A 17,825-nucleotide genomic window follows, 5' to 3' on the forward strand; every position below is an offset into this window, starting at 1 on the left:
AAATATATATAAAAAATATTTGTAAACAAGTAAGAACAGACTATAGTCGGACGGGGCCGACCATGTGATACCCTATACCACTAAACGCGTCTTCTTGGGATAAAGTTATAAGATGTGCATTAGAAATTTTACCAATTTTCACACAAAAGTTTTGATCAATTTAACCCGCTAAATATTATCCGATCATACCGTTGACTTGCACGCTACTTCTTCATCTCAAACCAAAACTACGTTTAAAATTTCGCGCCGATCGGACTATTATTGCGACCTGTAGAGCGGCTACAAAATCGAGCAAAAATTTTGTTTTTGGTCCATTTCATCCCTTTAACATTTCACGATCATCGCCAAAAACTAATCAGTTCTATTCTGGTCCAAACCCGACCTCCATACTAAATTTCGTGACAATCGGTCCATAATTGCGGCCTCTAGCTTGATTACAATTTTTAATGGACGGACAGACGGACGGACGGACGGACGGACACACATCGCTAAATCGCTTTATCTCGTCGAGATATGAAGTTTGGTATACCACATGAGGGGTCTACGACGAATATTTCGCGGCGTTACATGAATTTTTGGGAAAACAAACTTATTATACCCTTTTCCACATTGTGGTATAGGGTATAAAAATAAATTTCAATATACTCGTACATTCGATCTGACCGTAGATGAAAGTTTCAATTCACATAGGCTCAGGGTATATCTCTGTCGGCAAAGCCGACTGATACTTTTTTACTTGTTTAATGTAATTTTCTGAATTTTTTGTTGGTAAAATAGTACATTTTTGGAGTTCTTATGGCATTACAATAATACAAAATTTTTTTAATGGGACTGAAGTTGGTGTGTGATATCTGAATATGTACTTTAAAGAAGAAAAGCGTTATGTTCGGGCCGAACTGTTTATATCCTCCAAACACTGTATATCTCTATTCGACATATTCGCGAATGCAATCCCTTTATTCACCTTATTTGCATGAAAGTCGTCCCACCAAAAGGATTTTCAAAATCCATATTACTGACGATATTTTTAAAAATTATGCTAAAAGCCCCGAATTATATAAAATCTTTAGAAAGCAATGCTCTGCGGGATTTAGAACCCAAAATGCCAAATAAGAGCTAATGTGGTTGAAAATTCTGGGATACACCAGAACGTAAATATATATGGGTGATATTCATTTGAAAGATTTTTTAGTTATTGCTTCAATTCTGTTGGAGAATTTGGTTAAAAACTTTTGTATGGAGACTATACCGAACGTTAGCATCCAAAGACTAGTACAGTATAGTCTCGGTAATCCGGACACTCGTTAATCCGGACAACGCGGTAATCCGGACACTAGAATTTTTTAAATTGTAGACTCGGTAATCCGTACATCACATATTTTTCTTACCTCGAAAATCCGGACATCAATATTGTTTTCCTATCTTGAGCATTAGATTCTTATTTATTTCATTGACGTTTACGTTCTTAACAATAGCAATTATTGTATAAATAAGAAAATTCAAGTTTTTCAAAGTTTTCGTTCCAAACCTCGAATTTCTAGATGGTCACTGTCAACTCAGTTATACAGTCAATTGGGATTAACTATCTAAATCGGTCAAATGATTTTCCCATCGTTCAGCCACTGATCGTTCAGCATTGGTAGCATAGTTCTCCGTTATATGCTAAAATGTCCAAACCATTGAGATTTTTCAATACAAAGACAAAAATTGTAGCCAAGACAGTGATTAAGAACTCTCTAATACATCGCTAAAGCATTGGAACGCTCTTTCAGGCAGTTTTGGCCTTGAGAAGGTGCAAACTTTTCGGAAAATGTGGATAAATGGCACTGTGCTACAAAAGTTTACCAAAAAATTATTCAAGCGTTCTAATGCAAAATTCTATAGTGTTGGGATCCATGGACAACGAAAATGCCTTTACTTCGTTTGGGTCACTTCGTTTTATTTTTTTTTATAACGGTAAAAGTACTGAAAATCTGGGTTTCTTATATTTTCGAATTTAAACGGGCATATCTTTTTTTTTCACAACGGATTTTTATTGATCCTTCTTCCTTTTAAAGGGGTGAATAATTTCTTTCGAACAAGTTATTATTTTTTTAATTGGTTAACAAATGGCTAAGTTATAGTGGTTTCTCTCTGAAATACATATTTGATATACATACATTAGCATAGTCTGTAAGAAATATTTTTATACCCTCCACCATAGTATGGAGGGTATATTAAGTTTGTTTTTCCGTTTGTAACGCATTGAAATACTCATTTGCGACCCTATAAAGTATATATATTCTTGATCAGGGTAAAATTCTAAGTCGATGTGAGCACGTCCGTCCGTCCGTCCGTCCGTCCGTCTGTGGTAATCACTCTAGCATCCACAAAAATGGAGATAGGACGCTGAAATTTTGGGAAAATGCGTCTTTTGTTTGCAGGCAGGTCAAGTTCGATGATGGGCTATATCGGTCCACGTTTTGGTATAGCCCCCATATAACGGTACCCCCCGATTTACGGTATTTTGACGTTTTTAGCTACATTTTCAGACCTATTTGGCTATAATTTGACATTTAGGGTTCTTAAGTGTCAATAAACATATATAACAAAACTTGTGGACATAGGTCCACGTTTTGGTATAGCCCCCATATAACGGTACCCCCCGATTTGCGGTATTTTGACGTTTTTAGCTACATTTTTTGACCGATTTAGCTATAATTTGACATTTAGGGTTCTTAAGTGTCAATAAACTTATATAACAAAAGTTGCGGACATAGGTCCACGTTTTGGTATAGCCCCCATATAACGGTACCCCCCGATTTGCGGTATTTTGACGTTTTTAGCTACATTTTCAGACCGATGTAGCTATAATTTGACATTTAGGGTTCTTGAATGTCAATAAACTTATATAACAAAAGTTGTGGACATAGGTCCACGTTTTGGTATAGCCCCCATATAACGGTACCCCCCGATTAACGGTATTTTGACGGTTTTAGCTACATTTTCAGACCGATTTGGCTATAATTTGACATTTAGGGTTCTTAAGTGTCAATAAACATATATAACAAAACTCGTGGACATAGGTCCACGTTTTGGTATAGCCCCCATATAACGGTACCCCCGATTTGCGGTATTTTGACGTTTTTAGCTACATTTTTAGACCGATTTAGCAATAATTTGACATTTAGGGTTCTTAAGTATCAATAAACTTATATTACAAAAGTTGTGGACATAGGTCCACGTTTTGGTATAGCTCCCATATAACGGTACCCCCGATTTACGGTATTTTGACGTTTTTAGCTACATTTTCAGACCGATGAAGCTATAATTTGACATTTGAAGTTCTTAAATATCAATAAACTTATGTGACAAAACTTGTGGACATAGGTCCACGTTTTGGTATAGGCCCCATATAACGGTAGCCCCCGATTTACGGTATTTTGACGTTTTTAGCTACATTTTCAGACCGATGTAGCTATAATTTGACATTTAGGGTTCCTAAATGTCAATAAACTTATATAACAAAAGTTGTGGACATAGGTCCACGTTTTGGTATAGCCCCCATATAACGGTACCCCCCGATTTACGGTATTTTTACGTTTTTATCTACATTTTCAGACCGATATAGCTATAATTTGACATTTAGGGGTCTTAAGTGTAACTAAACTTATATAACAAAAGTTTTGGACCTAGGTCCACGTTTTGGTATAGCCCCCATATAACGGTACCCCCGATTTACGGCATTTTGACGTTTTCATCTACATTTTCAGACCTATTTAGCTATCAATTGACATTTAGGGTTGTTAAATGTCAATAAACTTATATAACTAGTGGACATAGGTCCATGTTTTGGAATAGCCCCCATATAATGTTACCGCCCGATTTCAGGTATTTTGAGAATTTTGCCAACAAGTTTTAACCGAATTATATGTAATTTGAACATTTGACATTTGAAATTCTTAGCGGTCACCACACCTCTCCACCAAAAATTGTCAGAAAGCCCATACAACGGTACCTCCCGATTTTCAGTAATTTGATGATTTTAGCTACAATATTAAACCGAACTAGCAGTAATTTGATATTTGAAGTTCTTGGTGGTCACAACACCTCTCCATCAAAAATTGTCAACATAGGTCCATGTTCGGATATAGCTCCCATGTAACGGTACCTCCCAATTTTCAGTAATTTGGCAATTTTAGATACAATTTTTAACAGAACTAACTGTAATTTGGCATTTGAAGGCTGTAGTGGTCACCACACATCTGCATCAACAATTTTCAACATAGCCCCAATATAGCGATACTTCACGATTTTCGGTACTTTGAGGATTTTACTTAAAATGTTCAACCGAACGTAGGTCCATGTTTTTGTATAGCCCCAAAACAAACATCCCGATTTTCTAAGGATTTTTTTGGACAAACTTTCTGTAATTTGAAATTTAAAAGTCAACAAAAATTCTGCAACAAAAATTGTTCGTTTAAGTTCATATTTTCGTATAGCCCAGATACTTTCGAACTAGCTGTTAATGACATTTGAAGTTCCCACGTTATGTACCGATTTTCGATATTTTGAGGATTCTAGCTAAATTTTTTAACCGAATTAGGAGTTATTTGACATTAAAAGCTCCCATCAAAAACTGTCAACATAGGCCCATGTTTTATTATAACCCCTATATAACAGTACCTCCCAATTTCTAGCCCACCAAAAATTGTCAACAGTTAGATATAGGCACCATAAAAAGGGCCTCCCGAATGAAGCATTTTATGTACATTATCTGACATTTTAACGTACTCACTTAAAGTTGGGGACAGGAATGAATATTTTATGGTGGAGGGTATGAAAAGTTCGGCCCGGCCGAACTTAATGCTTTTTTACTTGTTATTATTATTACAGTGTTTTATTTAACTTGCTTTGGCGTGTGTTTAGTTCAAATCTGGTAACTCATTTTTAACACGGTTGCAGTTGACCAATCGAACTAAAACTTTGCACACTTTTCAGATTTGGATGACAATACACGAATATGAAATCAAAATCAATATTGGTCCATTTTTACACTGTTTTACAGTGTTTTATCTAATTTGCTTTTCAAATCTGGTAACTTATTTTTCACACAGTTGCAGTTGACCAATCGAACTTAAAATTTGCACACATTTCAGATTTGGATGACAATACATGAATATGAAATCAAAACCAATATTGGTCCATTCTTACAGTGTTGTTACGCTGTCTAACTTAACCCCCTTTTTAAATCTGGTAACTGATTTTTAAAACGGTTGCAGTTGACCAATCGAAATAAAACTTTGCACACATTTCAGATTTAGATGACAATACGTGAATATGAAACCAAAATCAATATGGGTCAATTTTTTCCTATAGCCCCCATATAACGGTACCACCCGATTTCCGGTATTTTGCTTTTCAAATCTGGTAACTCGTTTTTCACACAGTTGCAGTGACCAATCGAACTAAAACTTTGCAACCTTTTCAGATTTGGATGACAATACATGAATATGAAATCAAAACCAATATTGGTCCATTTTTACAGTGTTGTACAGTGTTCAATTTTACATGCTTTTCAAATCTGGTAACTCATTTTTAACACAGTTGTAATTGACCAAGCGAACTAAAACTTTGCACATATTTCAGATATGGATGACAATACATGAATATAAAATCAAAATCAATATTGGTCCATTTTTACACTGTTTTACAGTTTTTTTATCTAATTTGCTTTTCAACTCTGGTAACTCATTTTTCACCCAGGTGTAGTTGACCAATCGAACTAAAACTTTGTACACTTTTCAGATTTGGATGACAATACATGAATATGGGCCCATTTTTTCCTACAGCCCCCATATAGCGGTACCACCCGATTTCAGATATTTTGAGGATTTTTTTCTTCGTTTTTGCCCGAATTAGCAGTCATTCGGCTTTTGGGATATCCAATGATACAGACATTTCCCCACCAAAAATTGTGAACATAGATCCAGGTTTTGGTATAGCCCCCATATAGCGGTACCACCCGATTTCAAGTATTATGAGGATTTTATCTTCATTTTTAGTCCGAATTGGCTGTAACTTGGCATTTGGAGTTCCCAATGGTACAGAAACTTCCCCACCAATTATGGACATAAGTCCAGGTTTTGGTATAGCCTTTATATAACGGTACTATACGATTTCAGGCATTTTAAAGTTTTTATATAAATTTTCGGCCTAAATTGACTATAATTTCGTTCTCAGTGGCCATAAAATGTATTTACTAAAAAGTTAAAAATAAAAAATAATTAAAAAAATTAAGTAACAGTGTTTTATTTATAAATGCACTTAAAAGTAGAAAATAATTTTTCATGATGGAATCTCTCAAATAAAACGCTTGCCGTTCAACATTGTCACAATTTTTAATTCAAATGCAAGCGTTTTATTTGAGAGATTCCATCATGAAAAATTATTTTCTACTTTTAAGTGCATTTATAAATAAAACACTGTTACTTATTTTTTTTTAATTATTTTTTATTTTGTTCTAAAGACTGAATTATTTAAATAAATAATTAAAAACCCCCACAAAAAACTATAACTGAATTTCTCATAACTTTTAAAAATGTAATGATTTTTTGTTTTGTTCAATATTTATTTTGAAGGAGCGTTCCAATGCTTTAGCGATGTATTAGAGAGTTCTTAATCACTGGATCGAAAATCTCTATGGTTTGGCCGTTATATGCTAAAATGTCCAAAAAACCTGGATAAAAAACATAAAGTCAAAATCGGGAGGCTCGATTTTCGCGGTAGACCTATGGTCTAGTGGTCCAGGAATCAGAAACGCGAAGGGCCAATTAAGGTTTTTTTCTTTCCATACAAATCGCCCGCCCTAATGTATGTACATGGGTTACGAAGTTTTTATTCTCAAAAGAATTATGAATAAATAACACTGTGCAACATTTTTAAGGTGATCTTGTGCAAACAATTCGAACTGAGGATTTTTTGAAAGTACACACCCAAACGACAAGAAACCCTAGTTGGGTTTTGTTGTGTCAGATCCAGCTCGGATTTTATGGCCCCATCTAAACATGGTTAAATATTGAGTTTTTAAAGAAATTCGGGGCTATATCTCTGAAACCAATGCGAATCTTCTTCTGACCTCTGAAGCAAATTTGTAGATAAGGACAAGAATAAAATATTTGGAGAAACAATGAACTCGAAAAACTACATTTGTTGCCTCAAATTTCAAAATATATGCAAAAATTCCAAAATTTTTATACATTTGGCACCGTATCTCCAAACCCGTTAATTTGTTGTGAATATTTAAAAATATTCCCTGGAATGTAATACACAACTCTTCAGAACATGTCACTGTTGTAAAATGCCTCTATCCCGTTGTTTTCAGTACATTTTTCAACGTAGATTTAATAAAAATGTCAATAATGTAGTGAAATCCGAAATGCGAGAATAAACTGTTGGTGTGAACTGTGTTTGAAATACGTGTTGTAAAAGATATGATGCAAAATACCGCTGAAACAACATGAAGTAAGCATTTTAGAGTTTCAGAATGTTCTAAAGAATTGTTGAGAACTTTATTTGGAAGATTTTTGCAAAAGTTTACTTGGTTCAACTCCCAATAGTATAGCCGATACTGACCAGAATTTCAGCAATTATGTAAAATTTTCTATATTTTATAGATTTTGATGCCCCAGATGGAGTTTTTCTTATGTATTTTCTTCAAAAGATAAGTTCTACTAGTTTAGGGCTAAAATATTGCTAAAGACAGCAAGTCCTAACTCCTATTCGTTTCTGAGATAAAGGCCTGATAAATACAAAAAAGTGTAGATTTAGCCCGGTTTAGATGAGGCCATAAAATCCGAACTGGATCTGACAGGACAAAACCCAACTAGGGTTTTGTAGTCTAAATATGTACTTTCAAAAAATCCATACTAGAAGTTGTTTGCATTTTCAGTGTTGCATAGTGTAAACGTAAATCACATCCTCGTTACATTGCTGTAATTTACAACTTGTTTCACTATGTCGAACGATAATGAAAACGATAGAAAAACAACTAAACTCGTGTATGATTTTTAAATTTGTAATTGTTTTGAAGCAAACACAAAGTCAACATTGCCATGAAAACCATAGTTTACGTGTTTTTCGTTCGCAATCATTTTCTTTCAACATAGTGAAACAGGCCCTTATTTATTTTTATGTCAATTCATTCACCAAAAGATGAAAACAAAAGAAAGAGAAAGATTCATTAAACTACTTCACTCTCGGAACTATTTGGAATGAAGGAAATAAAAAGAACGAGGAACGAGAAAGATGCATTGAACTATATCGGTCTCGGAACTATTTGGAACGAAGGAAATAGAAAGAACGATGAAATAAAAAGATTCATTGAACTATTTGGAACTATGGAACTATATTAAGGAACTAGTTCCTTTTGTCAAAAGGAAGTAGAAAGATCGATCCGCGCCAGGAACTATATTGCTCAACTCTATATTACTAGGAGATATAGACCAGCTTAGAATATGGACTATATATGTCAAACGCTTCGGATACCTCCCACACCAAATTTCGGAAAAGTGTAGGAACAGGTTGCACTCAAGGCCCATATTACGATGGTACAAATTTTTTCAGTGGCAAGTCCATACTTCTTGAGAAAATGACCCGAAAACCGTAAAAAAAACCTACAGCATGTGGCTGGAGCGCACGACAACTCCCGTACCGAATACTGCGTTGGTCCACACTTTGCATATCGTAATATTTCTTCGAATATTAGGTGAAATTAGAGGATGGTGCTTATAGGTCCACCTCTTCCGGTACCTCCTCCACAAAAGTTCTAAAATATTAACTGAAATGGTAAGCGCAATATTTCATAAACGGAGCAACAGATTTGGTTCAAATTTTGGTTTTCGAAATATTTTGTCCAAAATTAGTATATATTCAAAAGTGAGCCCTATCGGTCCACTCCTTGGTGTACCACTCACACAAATGATCAACATTTTTGTTTAAGTGCGGTAAGGGTTTGTGCGAGAATCCTCTGGAAATTTTTACCGCAGGTACTCCTAGTAGCCCTGTATACAGCGATATGATGTTTTTTGTGGGCAAGTCCATGTTCCCTGTTTGATGGTAGTATCGAGAGGAATGACTCCCAAAATAAGACACATTTCCAAAATGGACTATGTCGGTCCATTTCTTAATTAAGTTGGGACAAAATATTGCGAAGGCCTAATTTTGGACCGAATCGTCTGATCCGTTCGAGAGTTATCGTGCGCTCCAACCAGCCAGACAGACAGACGAACATTGCTAAATCGATTTCAAATTGTCTGAAACGGATTTCGTCCAAACATACTTGTGGTCTTTTTGCCCGTATGAAAGTGTATATATCCTCGTTAGTCTAAGGTCTGAGGGTATAAAAACTCTCAACACTTTGTGTATGTACCAAACGCAAAATCTGTTAGTGTGACATCTGGTGGAAAAAGGAAACAACATCTTCGGCGTCTATATTGTAATTAGTTTATGCTAAAACCATTGCAAAACAATAACATGTGCTCCCTGTGGCAAGAGTGTGAACTAAAAGTCGCTGTAGTTTTCAATTTTCGCCTTAGCCATCTAACATAACAGTTAGCGGCGAAATGCTCACATTTCTGTTGAATGGTTACAATAAAAGCTTCGCAATAGCTTTGGCAGCAGTAAGGGGAAATTCTGTATTTTTTGTCAAATGGATTTGGACGTTAATTAACAGACCATTGCTGCATACAAAATCAGTTGAATACGAGATAACAAACCTTAAACAGAGGTATTACGGTACAATTTTTGTTAAACAAACGGCAACTGCTCTAATCAGCCACCAACAAAAAAAAAGAAAATAATAGAAAAATTTATACCTACTTAAGATTAAACAAAACAACTAGAAGAGGTGCAAAATAATTATACAAAAAATAGCAACAACAATCAATAACAAAACAAACGAGAGCACTAAAAATAAATAAAATTAACACTTAAAAAGTGCATACAAATATTGAAATTCTTTCGAATACCGGTTCAAAATAAAATTGAAAATAATTAGAAAATTGCTGGTTCAAAATAAAATTGAATATAATTAGGAAATTTCGAAATAGGCGAAAAATCTTGCAAATCTTTTGATATGCATTTTTTTCATTCGCTGTTTTTCGTATAATTTTTTTTCTTGGGATAATTCATTGTATAATAGCTTTTTTCCGATCGATCCTTTCATTAAAATTTTCTATAAATTTTTTTCTAGATTTATTGTATTTCAATTGAAAAAATATAAAAGAAAATATTGTGCAAAATTCCATTCCATTTAATTAACCACAAAAAATTATATACATAATTTTTTTATAAAAAATATAAAGAAAAAAACCAAACAACAATAAAATCTTTTAATAGCTAAAATCTACGCAGATACACACAAAAAGTAAAAGAAAAAAATATTATCAACAAAACATACTCGTTAAAGGATTCTGTGGGTACACATACCGTTAGAAAATTCAATACACATCCAGCCCAGCGTATACTTAACACCCTCCAGCACTTATCCATCTGCCACTGTTACATTGCAACCATCATCCCCTTTTGTTTATCTCCTGTAGACAAAAAAGAGGGTGAGTGAGGAAAACACACAGAACAGAGAGAGCAAATTTTTAGAGTGGAAATTAAGTTTGCATTTGTTGTAACTTAAAAAGCATAACAGCATCTACATCTGCAATGGCTGATGTTATGAATAACGGTACATCTCTTATGGATGCTGGAGTTCCTCCAGCACCAGCTCAAACAACAGCATCTCCACTTCTTATTTTGGATGATACGCAAAATGTTAAAGAACAGCAACAGCCAGCAAAACAGGAACCACAGCAGCAACAACAACAGCAACCACAAGATATTTTGGAACAGCAAAAACCTATTCAACCCACCATACAGGATAATTTAAAGCAGGATTTGGATAATAAGAAGGAACAGGATGTTAAGAAAGAACAAAATAATGTAGAGCAACAATCCAAACCACAACAACAACAAATTTTGGATACTAAACCACAGGAGCAACCACCTCAACAACAACAACAACTAAAACAACCACAGGAAATAACTCAAAAACAACAAATTTCAGATACAAAACAACAGCAACAACAAAGTCAACCACAACAATTGGAACTTAAAGGTAAGAATAGACATTTTTGCAAAATATGTAACTCCACAGCAATACCGTAATTTGACATTTGAGGCAGCAGCCTTGTACATAGAAGGTCTTGATTTTAATTATTCCCCTTGGTCAACATCGTAACAGCATCAGCTCTTATGCCAACGAAGGTATATATGTACATTTTGATACGATCAACAAGTAGAAAACGGGTTAAGTTCGGCCAGTCGAACTTTTTATACTCTCCACTACCCCTATCGTTTCGGTGTGATAATATGGATAAAACCTTATATCAAAACGTGGACCTATGGCGATAAATTTCTAAGGAAAGTTCAGCACATCCAACTAAGACTAAAACGAAATTTCAGTCATTTCGGTGTGATAATAAGGCAAAAACCTTAACAATATCGAAAATGGGGAGGTACAATTCTTTGGGGGTTAGATCAAAACGTAGACCTATGCGATAAATTTCTAGGGGAAAGTTGTGTACTCCCAACGACGAATACCAATGAACGTAAACAAACAAAACGATTCCCGTACCAATCACACAAAGAAACAAACTTTTCAGCTTCTCTGAATCGTTTCATCCTCACAATCAAAACAAAACCACAAAGTTTTCAATGTAAAAAGATGAAAACCGTGCGATTGCTGAAATGTATTTCGGCTATGCTTTGCCGAGTTGTTTCATTCATCACCGCAACAAAAAGATTTTTTGGCAAACGTTTGCTGTGCGTTATTGTCAATGACACACTGAGGCACACACACACACATGTGATTGCTTAACGACCCTATAAGTTAGCATCAGCATACCACAGTCAATTTTATCAACCACCAAACGTTTTTGATTTATTCACACGTTTGTAGTACTATTTCGTTTTCTATCTCCTCTTGTGCAGTTGAGTACTTTTCGTTTTGTTCGTACTCACGAATGTAAACAAAACGAAACTAAACAGCATGCTCGCCAACGTGGGTTATGTTTCGTTTTGTATTGTTCCTATGGAAAATACGAAACGAAACGATTGGAAATGTTATTTAAAGTATTTTTACGTACGCTGAAGACTACATACGAAATTTTAACAATTTCGGTGTGATAATTAGGCCGAAAATTGGGAGGTACCGTTCTATGAGGGCTATAACAAAACATGGACCTATACCAACAAATTTCTGGGGGAAATTTTAATGCTACCAACGAAGACTAAAACGAAATTTAAGTCATTTTGGTGTGATAATTAGGCTAAAACCTTGAAAATGCCGAAAGCTGGGCGATAAACCTCATTTAGGGCTATACGAAAACATGGACCGATATAGGCAATTTTCAATACCAAACATCCTAGAAGTAGTAGAAACTTCTGTACCAAATCATAAAGCTCTCAGGCAGAGAAAAAAAAAATATTTTTTTGTTTGCTTTTGTTGGAACAAGAATAACTATTTTTGTTCCAACAATTTATTTGTTTTGTTCAATATTGTAATAGCAAATCCAAAAATACCATCTTTGCTTCAAATAAAATAAGTATATAATTAAAAAAATTAAGTAACAGTGTTTTATTTATAAATACACTTAAAAGTAGAAAATAATTTTTCATGATGGAATCTCTCAAATAAAAAGCTTGCCGTTAAATATTGTCACAATTTTTAATTTAAATGCAAGCGTTTTATTTGAGAGATTCCATCATGAAAAATTATTTTCTACTTTTAAGTGTATTTATAAATAAAACACTGTTACTTAATTTTTTTTAAATTATATACTTATTTTCTAGTTTTTAGTGCATTTAAAAATAGAACACTGAAACTTATTAATTTTATAATTATTTTTAATTTGTTTGTAAATACATTTTTAAGATTTTCAATTTTATTTGTATATACTGGAGATTATAAATGATATTTAATGATGGGCTTACATTTATTAATTAAATGTATAATGTTAGTAAGAATTTATTTAGGTTGGTAGTTTCTCATCCTATTGATTTCAGTTAACGCTTCGTTATTGCATGGCTTCTTTCCTGTTAGTTTCGAGCAATCCAGTTCTTCTATTCTTAAACTTTAAAATGCCTGAAATTGGGTGGTACCATTTATAGGGGCTAAATCAAAACCAGGACCTATGTCCACAATTTTTGGTGGAGAAGTTGAGAACCAAAATTAAGACAAGAAACACTTGAAATCGGGTGGAGCCGTAATATGGGGGCTATACCAACACCTGGACCTATGTCACAATTTTTGGTGGAGAAATTTCTGTACCACTGGGATCTCCAGATGCCAAGTTACACGCAATTCGGTATAAAAATGAAGATAAAATCCTTTAAACACCTGAAATCGGGCGGTACCGCTATATGGGGGCTATACCAAAACCTGGACCTATGTCCCTAATTTTTAATGGGTTCGTTTCTGTACCATTGGAAACCCTAGTTGTCAAAAAACAAACAATACGGGCTTAAAATGACGATAAAATACCTTAAATCGAGTGGTACCGCTGAATGGGAGCTACAGGAAAAATTGACCCATATTGGTTTTTGTTTCATATTCTTGTATTGTCATCCAAATCTGAAAAGTGCACAAAATTTTAGTTCGATTGGTCAACTACAACTGTGTGAAAAATGAGTTACCAGATTTGAAAAGCACGTAAATTTGAACACTGTACAACACTGTAAAAATTGACCAATATTGGTTTTCATTTCATATTCATGTATTGTCATCCAAATCTGAAAAGTTTGCAAAGTTTTAGTTCGATTGGTCAACAGCAACTGTGTGAAAAATGAGTTACCAGATTGGAAATGCAAAATACAGGAAATCGGGTGGTACTGTTATATGCGGGCTATAGGAAAAAATGGACCCATATTGATCTTGGATCCATATTCACGTATTGTCATCTAAATCTGAAAAGTGTGCAAAGTTGTACTTCGATTGGTCAACTGCAACCGTTTCAAAAATCAGTTACCAGATTCGAAAAGGGGTTAAGTTAGACACCGTAAAAACACTGTAAGAATGGACCAATATTGGTTTTGATTTCATATTCATATATTGTCATCCAAATCTGGAATATGTGCAAATTTTATGTTCGATTGGTCAACTGCAACTGTGTGAAAAATTAGTTACCAGATTTGAAACGCAAATTAGATAAAACACTGTAAAACAGTGTAAAAATGGACCAATATTGGTTTTGCTTTCATATTCGTGTATTGTCATCCAAATCTGAAAAATGTGCAAAGTTTTAGTTCGATTGGTCAACTGCAACCGTGTTAAAAATGAGTTACCAGATTTGAACTAAACACACACCAAAGCAAGTTAAATAAAACACTGTAATAATAAAAACAAAAACAACCTGTGAAATTCGGACATATTGTGAAAATCAACAACAATACCGATGATGAAACTATTACAATCGAGAATATTTACAAAACCGATTGTCGGCCCAGAATATATAATTCTCATATATACTTTCTATATAACTTTCGTATAAATGTTACGTATAATACTACGAGTATTTATGAACACAATACATGGTCGCGTTTTGCTGCTTTAATGGACAACAAAGATAAACAGCACTACTTGATTTCGCTCATCCAAGCACCCAACCCAACATAAGAAGTAAAAAACCTTAACAAATATGAAAAAAAAACACAAATTTCGACGAGGCTGGTTTCCTCCCAAAAACACTTCACAGATTGTGCAGTTATAACTCAGCGATAAAAACCAAAAGCAGAATGAACAAGTAAAAAAGTATCAGTCGGCCTTGCCGACAGATATATACCCTCAGCCTAAGTGAATTGAAACTTTCATCTACGGACAGATCGAATGAATTTAGGATCTTTTCAGAATTTTGTGGCCCTTTTTCGACATTTGAACATACAGACAAAAATGTGGAGTAGGATTAAAGTTCAAAAGTGTTGCGGAGGAAGTACTTGAAGGAATAGACCGATATGGTCCATTATGAAAGTGGAACTTATTTTGGGAGTCATACTTCGAACTCAAACTTCGAACTCAAACTATGACAAAATATGACGAAGGCCAAATTTTGGACCAAATCGGTTGATCAGTCACAGAGTTATGGTGCTTTCCAGCCACCACATATGTTACCATAGGGCCTTTTTTACACCAAACGATTGTTGGGGTGAAAATACTACATACGGAGTCTAACAATGTATTTTCAATACATATTTTGCTCTTCGAATATTGTTGGATCAATCATATTTTTTTCTCTGCGCGCTGTCTCAAATATTGCGAGCTGTATCTTGATTTCAACAGACAGATGAACGGACAGACGGCGATCGTTACTTCAACATATAATTTTATTATATATATTATAATTTTTTGCTGATCAAGAATATATACTTTATAGGGTCTCCGACGAATATTACTAGGTGTTACAAACGGAATGACAAATATAACACTGTACAACACTGAAAATGCAAACAACTTCTAGTGGGCATTTTCTGAAAGTACATATTAAGACTACATATCCCCTAGTTGGGTTTCATGTTTTTAGATCGGGTTTGGATTTTATGGCGACATCTATACCGGGCTAAAACGACCCTTTTTCAATTGATCCGTTCTTTATCTCAGAAAATAATAAGAATTTTGCTTTGAGGTCTTCAGCAATATTGTAGTCCTAAAGTGGTAGTAGTGTAATTATACCCTTCATATTATGGTGGAGTGGACGAAATCTGTTTCAGACAACGTGCAGTCGATTTAACCCTGTCGGCGGTTGGTGCGCACGATAACTCTCGAAAGTATTATACGAATTTTTTGGTCCAAAAATTATCCAAACTTAGTCACGTTCCATGATAGGCACTCCTTCGGGTAACTCCCACTCTATCGATAATCACTAATTGATCTAGAAGTTCCCAGTGGTCACAACACTTTTCCACCCAAAATTGTCTATAGATGGTTTGGCATAGCCCCTATATACCGATACCTCATGATTTTAAGTATTGTGAGGATTTTAGCTACATTCTTAAACTGAACTATGTACCTGTTATTTGACATTCTATATGGTCACAAAACTTATCCATCAAAAATTGTGATCATAGGTTCGGTATAGCCCCCATATAGCGGTACCTCCCGATTTTCGGTATTTTAAGGATTTAAGCAGCAATTGTTGACCAAACTACCTCTAAGTTTACATTATATTTTCCCATGTTTCACACAACTTCTTCACCAAAATATTTTTAACAAAGGTCGATGTTTTGGTATAGCCCCATATAACGGTAGCTCCCGATTTTAAGTATTTTCAAGAATTTTGTTACATTTTTGGACCGAACTAGACGAAATTTTACCTTTGAGGTTCCCTGACGTTGCGAAACTTCTCCAACAAGAATTGTTAATATAGGTTCATATTTTAGTGTATCCCCCATATAATGGTCAACACTTTGTTATAGCCCCAGTATAACACTACCATTGTTAGATACACACGGTGCTCTTGAACCAACTTTAAATGAAAGGAGCTTACACCTGGGAATTTTTGCAGACTCTGCAAACTACAATGTTCATAGATGAGAAAAATTAAAAAAAAAAAAACAAAAAATGGCCAGAGTGCTTTTTAAAAAAAATCGCGGTCAAAGTTTACATTTTTAGGGTATTTTTAGGTTTTCACGATTTTGCTGGGGAAAATGTTGTAGCAGTGACAATTCTCTACAAGATTGCCCTTCCTGTGCCTTCATTTACAAGGTATATATCATATCTTACCTAAGCCTCCCTAATATACCTTTCATCAACTCATCGTCTGAAATCGCTAACTTATCAAGGTGAAATGCTCATAACAATGGGCTAGAAGTTATGTATTTTCATAAAATAATATCATAACGCAGAGATACTACACTCCGCTTGACAATTGAATTGAAATTTTATTTAAATATCAAAGGGTGGTGGTTGACGGCGGCGGCGGGCAGGTATGAACTTCTTGCCTACCCAGACATTTACATAAATAACATGTTCAAATGTTATGTGTGATAAGGATAACTTTGTAAGGAAATGGCGGGAGGTGAATTGGTGCCATTTATGTACTTCATAATTTATGCAGGAACACTTGTTATGACTGGGTGGTTGGTTGACTGGCGGGCAACCTGCCTTGGTTGCCTAACCATCGTCTGTCAGATGTTCAAGTGTTCAAATTTTGCAAATGTCGACAATTTTTTTGTTCGTATCGTGCCGTCATAACAATGCTTCCAATCGTCGTAATGAAATGACAATGTTAACGACGTTGTACAAGTGAAACATTGAAATGGAGTTGATTATGATGATGATGGTACAAGGACATTGAGTGCCTAGCATCAGGACATTGTAATCAGATAAATGTCGGGATGTATGAATATGAAAATGTAAAACAAGCAATCTTAGACGGAAATCTTGTCCTTTTCTTTTGTTTTGTCTTGCGAAACGTCTCAGACGTGTTTTTTCCAGCTGACTTTGAACAATTGTTCAATTGCTAACAACTGTCGTAATATTATTTTTGGAAGATTTCGTATTGTAGTCATTCTGGGCAGACAGACAGATTATTTCAATTTCAATTTACAATGAATACTCCAATATGAATTTCAAAAGGGTGATAACTACACGAATCATGAATCAGTACTGAAAACGAATATAAAAAAAGTTATGTGTAAAGTTATATGTGAATCGGCCGGTCGGGATTATTGCGAATAATGTCTTTGTGACAGCTATAACATTCAGTCTATTACACAAAAAATACGATATGTTAGGTTAGGTT

The 17,825-nt window shown here is 34.7% G+C and overlaps 1 protein-coding gene across 23 annotated transcripts in view; it reads left to right on the forward strand.

Annotated features, from left to right (window-relative positions):
• The first annotated feature begins 9,710 nt into the window (after window positions 1-9,710).
• Window positions 9,711-17,825, forward strand: part of tau (microtubule-associated protein tau) — a 260,510-nt gene continuing 252,395 nt past the window's right edge. For 5 of the 23 annotated variants that reach the window (XM_073959822.1, XM_073959824.1, XM_073959808.1 and 2 more), the window contains exons 1-2: window positions 9,711-9,766; window positions 10,232-11,146. In XM_073959822.1, coding sequence (XP_073815923.1) covers window positions 10,696-11,146 — 451 coding nt within the window. In that variant the 5' untranslated portion in view covers window positions 9,711-9,766; window positions 10,232-10,695. Of the gene's footprint in view, window positions 9,887-10,231; window positions 11,147-17,825 lie in introns of all 23 variants that reach the window. The other 18 variants (XM_073959821.1, XM_073959823.1, XM_073959807.1 and 15 more) reach the window with 7 other exon arrangements.

The sequence above is a fragment of the Musca autumnalis genome, unplaced genomic scaffold (genome assembly GCF_047663935.1).
Source record: "Musca autumnalis isolate F117 unplaced genomic scaffold, ASM4766393v1 scaffold_1, whole genome shotgun sequence".
NCBI classification, from domain to species: domain Eukaryota; kingdom Metazoa; phylum Arthropoda; class Insecta; order Diptera; family Muscidae; genus Musca; species Musca autumnalis.